General features: G+C 43.1%; 1 protein-coding gene across 1 annotated transcript in view; it reads left to right on the top strand.

Moving 5' to 3' along the window:
* The window catches only part of syt3 (synaptotagmin III), a 31,364-nt gene continuing 23,115 nt past the window's right edge, over nucleotides 1-8,249 (top strand). Inside the window, exons 1-3 of the mRNA XM_051388472.1 lie at nucleotides 1-300; nucleotides 5,198-5,554; nucleotides 7,080-7,495. Of these exons, the coding sequence (XP_051244432.1) occupies nucleotides 7,345-7,495 (151 nt within the window). The 5' untranslated portion in view covers nucleotides 1-300; nucleotides 5,198-5,554; nucleotides 7,080-7,344. The remainder of the gene's footprint in view (nucleotides 301-5,197; nucleotides 5,555-7,079; nucleotides 7,496-8,249) is intronic.

The raw sequence follows: 8,249 nt of genomic DNA, 5'->3' as shown, positions 1-8,249 counted from the left end.
GGGGGGAAAATATAAGAGAGGAATACAGGAAACGGGAGGGAAAAGAGGGGAGGGCAGAGATATCATATTGTTCATTTCTCCCTCTCAGTCTGCCATCCCGGTTGCGGGGCTTATTGCTCGGTGCGTCTTGGAGAGAAGAGAGAGAGAGAGAGAGAGAGAGAGAGAGAGAGAGGAGGGGGTGGACTGAGCGAAAGAGGGCGGAATGCCCCTTTACAAGCGTCGCATCTGACTAAAACAGCGGAGAAGCTCGTAAATCGGAAATTGGACAGAGAGGGTGACAGTGGCTTCTGCAACGCCAAGGTAGGAAGACATTCCCTTTGTTACTTCTGTAGCCAACATGCATTCGGGTCTGTGATATCTGCGAGGTGTGCGTTATTCGCATCATATCTCCTTTGATCCTGCATCCCGCACTGGGCTCTGCTGGATATGCCCTAAATCTAGCAGCATGTGTCTGTTTTCCATAAATATTTAATGTATATTATTCGTGCATCTCCCTGGCTCTTCATATTGCATTCTGCCATTAGGAGGTATATGTTTCGAGTATATAGTGGGGATGCATGTTGTGTGGAGGCAGCCTGTACAAGGCTGTATGTAGGCTGCACTATCCCGTATAACAGATAGCAGACTCGTATCTGTATTGCAAGTGTATCAATGGCAGCTATCCACACTGATGAGGATGATTTAACTTTTTTTCCACGCAAACGCTATTAGATAGAAGACGAACAGACAGTGGGGTGCGCGCACGAGCACGCAGAAAGCACACAGAAGACAGGTTGACGTGCGTAAGACGTGCGTAATTCTCCCTCCACCCACACCCCCGCCACCCCACCCACTACCCCCACCCCACTCCCCCCTCAACCATCAAAGGCACAGTTGCTCTGGCTTCCCACCACAGAGAACCATATTTATGCAAATGGACAGGGGAAAAAAATAAAAAATCAACCACCGAGACACACTGACTCACCGACTCTGACATAGCGGTAGGTGAAAAATGAAGTGAGGGCGCCCGTTGTCTGTGTGTGTGTATGTGATTACACTCCCTGTCTGTAAATAGGTCCTGCTCTGCAGCTCCACTGGCTGTGCAAGAGACAGGAAGAGCAGCACCAATATCCCAGGGTTCCTGGCTGGCCACTTGCTCTCTATTTCCTGTCCCATGTTATAGATAATTTAGACACTTGCAGCTCCAACAGGCCCAGAGTGGCGGAGAGCTGTGAGAGCCGGAACAGCAACCTTTGATATGTGTGAATGTGGGATAGAAATAGGTTGAGATAAAAGGAGACAGTGTCTGCCTGGATGTGAACGAGTGTTTGATTGCATGTTTATAGAGATATATGGTCTTAAGCAGATATTAAGGCCGTCTCTTTCCCACATCATGTTATTTATTTGCTGAAAGGGTGTCCAGGAGCTATTATAGGACGGCCAAATTGGAACAACCTCGAGGCAGAGCCTCAGCAAAGCTATTACCTCTAGTCAATAGACATTAATATCCCCACGCTCAATCTTGGCCTCATACAGCGCCGTCTCTGTCCCGGCGAAACACACTACCGCTCTCCTAGAGTAACCAAAAAGATGTGTTGTAGTAGCCCTATCTGTTTACCCCTGTGCATCAATCCGTCACAGCCGAATGAGCAGAGAGGAGCGATGATAGCATTGTCTCGGGCAGACATGGCTTTGGCCTTGAAAGGAAGTGATGCAAAACAAAAAGGGAGGATATGCCAGCACCGGTGGAGAGAGGTCATGACCTCTATGAATCACGGATAGTCCTGACAAATGGCGGATGATCTAAGGGTACACTAGTACATCGATTTGAGATGGTACACAACATGATACGGCCCAGCAGGGTACAGCAGAGCAGACAGCATCAAAGTCTGGAACAGAGAGGAGCAGGTCACAGGGCCAAGTCGCCAGTCTGTAGAGTACAGCAGCAGACTGGGAATGACACCTTTTTTAAAGGAAATACTGTTCATGAAAAAATTGCCATAAAGGCGTAGACATGTGGAGTGTGAAACTCGCTTAAACACTTAAGCAAATTTGTAGACTTTAAAACAAAAAAACAACAACAAAAGCACTCAGGGCAAGGATGAGAGGTTCAATTAAAGATGACTTCCAGGTACAGATGAAAACAAAAGAAAGAGCGTGGCAGCGGATAGGGCGACTTGAAAGCAGGTTCAGTGAGATCCGACTGAAACATCCTATTAGGTATATCCAAAGGATTAGTCTCCTTTGTCTACAAAAGCATTATGTTCTCACGCAAATAAAGGGTCTGACGGTCCTCAGTTCCATTTTGCAATCATGAAGGTGTTCAGTTTCTTCCCATAAAAATAGTTAGCAATAAATGTAAATTCCTATTAATGAAGAGAAAGGAGGCGAAGAGGAGGAGATTTTTATGTAAAGTGAATAAGGAAAGGATCTTAAACCTGCCTGATTGTTAGGCAAACGCTAAAATGAAACTCAGAGGTATTACTACGACTGCTTCTACTGCTACAACTAATAATATTGATCCAGTTCTCTCTGAACTGGAAAAGCTAAAGTTGTTGCAGGCGCTCAACATGTTTTATTCCATGCAGAGACAAATATATAATTTGACTAGAAAATGAAATGCCAAATGATGATATGGGGTTGCAATAGATCACAGGTTTGTGGTAAGCATCTTCTGCTTCTTATTCAGCAGACAGCAGCGTTTCAAATGCCTTATCACTGTAATTCCCAAATCCAGCTGAGGTGTGTGATTCATCCCTCAGAGACAGATTGCACATACAGATTTCGGATTTCAGTCGCACTCTCTAACATGATCCTTGTTACTGAAGAACCTGCCCCCTGGGTTTTATCAAATTCACATTCGCCCCCTGCTCGAGGATTTTTGTTTGTTGCTGTTTTCAGTGGAATTTCTGAGCAACGGAGAAAACCACTGGAATTCTTGTATGAGGAGTGCTGAGCCAAAAAATAAGAAATCCAATACTCAAAAAAAAGAGTGAGGGAGTGTATTTGATATTAGATAAATATTTATTGGTGTATGCCCCAGCAGTAAAAAATGGGAGTACTGTTTCGAGTTGTTTTTTTTTCTGCACACTTTTTGGATGTTCTTCCTCCCTCTTATTTGTATTGGATTTGTCGGATTCTTTTTCTCCGCTCTCCGCGCACCTGAGGACGGCTCCAAATCTGTCCTTTCTGTGCAAATACAAGAATGATCCCTTCATTATGAGGGGATACAAACATAAACGCCTCATCTCCTTCATCGCCTATAAGCTAGATTGAGGATGAAACGGCTGGACTGAGCCATTAAAAAAGAGACGTTTAGCTGATGCTCTTATCCTTAGTGATTAACAGGAGGGGCCGGGGCAGGGGCTCAGTGTCTTGGTCAAGGACAACAGTGGAGGGTTGAACTCGGAGCCTCTTTCTCACTGATATACCCTTGAATTTGGGTTTATGTCTATTGACGTCCTTTTCTCTGGTGAATTGGCCTTTTTCCCCCCCAGATTTAGCTATAGATCTGATTGGCCTGCTTCTCCCATGAGTGGGCGCTGACCTCCTCCGATTCTCCTCTTCTTTCTGTTGTGTGATTGGACGGGACCCCCCGTATACTGATTCGCCTTTCATCCTAGTGTGATTAGACTGTGACCTTGCCGTCCTGTCTCCTCTGACCCGTCGGACAGTGACCTTACTGGGAGACTGGTCTGTGTTGTGGTCTATTCGTTCCTTGAGAGTATTGATCCCAGGCAGAACAGCAGTCAATGGAGCGTCTGTGGGAGGTTTAGTGTTGCTCTGTACACTACAGTAGGAATGTGCATTTCTGGGCATGGCACTATCGGAGTGGAATGATTCGTCGACATGTTTCTGAAGGCACATTTATCTGTGAATAACTAGTCTCTGTAAATATTTTGCTTGTGGTAAATTGCATCCCCAAACCCTTGATTACCATTGTTGCTGTGTCACCCTCGCCGCCAGCTTCCTATGTTTTTTTTTCTGCCCTTCTCTGCTCCAGTTTTTTTTCTCCTCTCTCTTTATCTGTCTCGCCACCAATTTAATGTCAGCATCTCTTATCCCTCTATCTCTCCGTCTCCCTCTTCCCCTGTTTCTTGCTAAACAATCGTTCTTTCTTTCTTTTCCTGTCTTTCTGTCTCCTCCATTTTTTCTTTGCCTCTCCCTCCATCCTGATGCTCTCACTGGCATTTGAGGCGGCCAGTTTTGTGCCAGACAGCCATTCCTCAGATTGAGATATCCTGGGTTTTAAAGTCACTCAGACAGATTTACTATCTTAATGGGAGTGAGTGGTGGGGGGCAAGGGGAGGGCTGGTGTAGGATGTTGGGTCTGGATGGCGTTTTGATTCGCTAATTTCAGATTCCTTTCTACAATAGGTTGAGCTGAGATGGACGGATAAATAGACTGCAGTTTCCCTTAGACTGACAGACTATCCTAATGTGACAATCAGCTTCTCAAAAGAGACAGAGACGGAGGGCGAACAAGAGAGGAAAAATGTGTTCCTGTCTTCAAGAGGAGATGGAGAAAACTAGAAAGGGAGTGGAAGCATTTCTTGTTTCGGATCTTGTTCAGAGTGAAATATGTCTTTGCCTAATGCAGTGATTGATTGATGGGTGGGAGACAGATGGACACATAAGGAGCACTTTGGTAGGGAGGTGCCACTCAATACCCAAAGACTGACTCTGACACTTTACAGAACAACATACATCAAATGATCAATAGTCCTTCCTCTGTCCGAGGAGACACCTTGCTTGAGAAATAGGTCCGCTGCTGCACAAGGACAAAACAGCTTGGTCGAAAAGTGAGCTGACCTCACACCATGAACATTGTTTAGCCAGTGATTTATTTCCCAATCACACCACGACTTGTACAAGATATTTGCCAAGACATATTCAATACCACGGTTTTTGAAATGGATCTGTATTATTAGACACAACTTTGCATACAATCTCCTCAGTCAGAGTCCCTGGAGACTCACACACACTGTGAGAAACTAGAGTTTGGGCATTGACCTGCTTTTATTTAGACAGAATGAGTTCAAAAATAAAGACAGTATGCTAAAGAAGTCTAGTTTCTCGTGGATGAAAGGATAAGGAGCACAGGCACATAAGGCAGGCAGACTTAATATATCTAATTATACCTCCGGTTCTTCACTTTGCCATTGTCCTTCTTGTTGTGTCTCTTCACCTTACTGATTGATTCTAATTGTTTTTTCAGGGGATGTTGGAGAGCTTCAAAAGAGTCTCCACAAATGTGACAGTGACTTGCAGTCCACTCCGATGTGTTGGAGAGACCACGGAAACAGATGTGTCCCACCGTTTACCGTGGAGCTAGATGACTAAGAGCTCAACTCTGTTCCCAACTTACACTGAAGACAAAAAGTCTGCAGGCTCCCGTTTCTGGTCTTGGAAACATTAGGAAAATAACAAGCTAAAGGTTATGCATGCACTGCAGGCGTAACTTCGCATTCCTCAGCCAAATCTATTTGTAAAGAAAATTTTACATGTAGAGTGTCTCCGCTTTGGCTTGCAAATTCAACATGGCTCAGAACCTCGAGAGTCAAGTTCAATAAAGGTAAAACACACAAACCGTGACTTCATGACATTATTAAAGCTAATGAAATGCTTTAATTTGGATTTTTTTTCTTCAGTACAATGGATCTATATAAAAAAATGTAGCTAGTGGTTCTTCCAGGCAATAGAATGAATCTGTTGAACAATTTGAAAAAACATAACCTATCATTATTACATTCCTTCCTTCTGCTTCCTTGTTTGTGGTTCCTTCAGCATGTTTGTGTTTTAGGGGCTCAAAACAAGAGAGCTTATAATTATCTAAATTACTCTGTAATTGCAGTAAGGACTGTTTTGCTTCGAAATATTATATTAAGTTTCAGGATGACTGACCCTTTGGTCAGTTTTAAACACCAAAATCATCCCTATATCCACTGGTGATTGTTGACAATAGGGCTCCCTGCAATTAAACAGGCAACCTGTTGAGTGAGTGACATTTAAGTAATAGAAATTAAAAAATTTAGCTTTTACTATGTAGGGTGTCCATTTACACATTTTTGAAAATAAAATATTAACTCAGTACATTCACTGCAGCGAGGTTTATTTTAACGTATAATCATCATTTTCTTCCTCCATCTGCCAGACTATTAGGTACAATGTACAATGTACTACCTTGTAATTCAAAACTGGATTAAATCTATAGTATAATAACATTTACATTAAGTGATACTTTTGTGTTATATTTGTGATATTAACATGCAGTTAAATAAAATGTAATGTTAAAGGATTGTTCGTAGTGCTGAACCCATGAAATAACTCCCAACTCTGCACAGTTCCAGCTTTTGGCTGCTTTTAAATTCAATTCAATTCAAATCTTAATACTTTATCTGTACCTCAAGGGGTAAGTTAAGACTCATTAACTAATTGGTATAGGTCTTCTGGCCACACATAGACCGTATGGTGATTTTTGTTTTTGCCCAGGAGCCTTCTGCTGCCAGCCCTTTACAATGGAGGTAAATGGAAATTAATTTGTGGCCCTCAAAGCACTGAAAATGTAAAATTTAAAAAATGCAACAGCCATGTGTCCTGCCAGAAATTATGCCCTAGTAAATGAGGATAATCCACAGACCTTGCTGTCAGCAGTTTTTTTGCCAGGAGTATTTTATAACATAAGAAAATGTAAAATTACCGATAATAAGGCCTGTGATTCTTTGTAGTGGCAGATGGTTCACCATTGTGGCTAATAGCCAGATAAGTGGTAAATGACTAAATGTGTTTTTTCATAATATGGGTGAACCTTTAAGGTATATCACAAATCTGTTGGACCTTAGCATTTAGCTTTACTTTCCAACTATCAACTTTTCTCTCCTCTTGCATGATGCCAGTTGCCTAGTATCACTCTAAATAATGTATGCTAAAGCGATATTATGTAGCACCGGAGCCAATGATCTATCAGGGACACGCTGATGGTTTTGGCATCAGTGTTCTCACTTAATGGTTAAGGTGACCAATGTGCCAAAAACTTGATTTGTATACTTTTATGTCCTTACACTCACATTGCCACATTTCTCTCCCTTTATCTCTTCCAGGGAAAGTGAGAGGGGTGGGTGTCGCTCAGTCATACATGGGCACGTCAGTCTGGTCTCTGTGATCCAGACCAAGACACCCTGCAGAGCCCCTCCAGTTCTTCCTTTATTGCCACTGCCCCCTCTGCCTCCTCTTTCTCAGTTCACACCTTGTAAAAGGTGGACGGGCCAACCCTCTACATACCTGAGCGCCGTCCGATAGGTGAGGGCGGCGAGGGCTGCGCTGTCATTGGCTGACTGCTGGTGAGAGTGCGATGCAGATTGGAGGATGTCGGGGGACTGGGATGAAGACATGTGTAAGAAGGCGCTGGTGTTGGTGGAGGAGCTGTGCTTCCACTCCCCGAGAGGTTACAGCCAGAGTGAACGCTGCGAGGAGTTTACCTTCCTGCTGAGAGGTCGAAACAACAGGCTGGACACAGGTAACTGACACACCTGGAGCTTCACATAAATGATCTTGACAATGTTTTCATTTGTCTAGACTTTTCAAAATATCTTGAGAATGAAGGAAGTTTCCCCCCTGATTTTCAGCAGCTTATAACAGCTATACTCTGAGGCACTAATGTTAGCAAGCTATTGTAGTCACCTAGTGTGTTAAACTAAAGTTTTGGACCAGTTAGAATTTTGTCCTTATGATGGCGCCAGCTGGAAAGTCAGGGGATCACCAAAGTCTTAACAGTTCATCCTAAGGGGGCCATAAATGTCTGTACAAAATGTCATGGTAATCCTTCTAAGCCATACTGACACTGCTGTTCCACCAGCATGGTTAAAAACTCATGATTCACGTCAGTTCAAATATAATCCAAAGAAGTGAAAAAACGTCCGTGTTCAAACGTCCGCAGAAAACCTCTCAAACATCTCCTGCAGAATAAACCAGTCCATCTGTCCGCATACTCAGTGTTTTCCATCATTAAAAAACTACTACAATTCACTTAGATTTCAGTTTAACATATCCAAGTGGACCACAGCTGCTGTACTCGAGGAAACTAGTGAACAAGGCTCAAAAGGAATTCATTTCATTTTTAGTATCCCATTATGGTCAGAATCAGGCTTTTACACCCTGATAAGAACACAATACTAGGCAGACATCTGATACTTAAAATAAGGTACGTTTTGTCATGAAAGCGGTAAGAGATTCAGAAGACTCAGAATATTATCTATCAAAAGCTTCAGCAG

The sequence above is a fragment of the Dicentrarchus labrax genome, unplaced genomic scaffold, assembly GCF_905237075.1.
Source record: "Dicentrarchus labrax unplaced genomic scaffold, dlabrax2021, whole genome shotgun sequence".
NCBI classification, from domain to species: Eukaryota; Metazoa; Chordata; class Actinopteri; family Moronidae; genus Dicentrarchus; species Dicentrarchus labrax.
The sequence above is the reverse complement of the archived record's forward strand: the minus strand, read 5'-3'. Positions and strand labels throughout refer to the sequence as shown.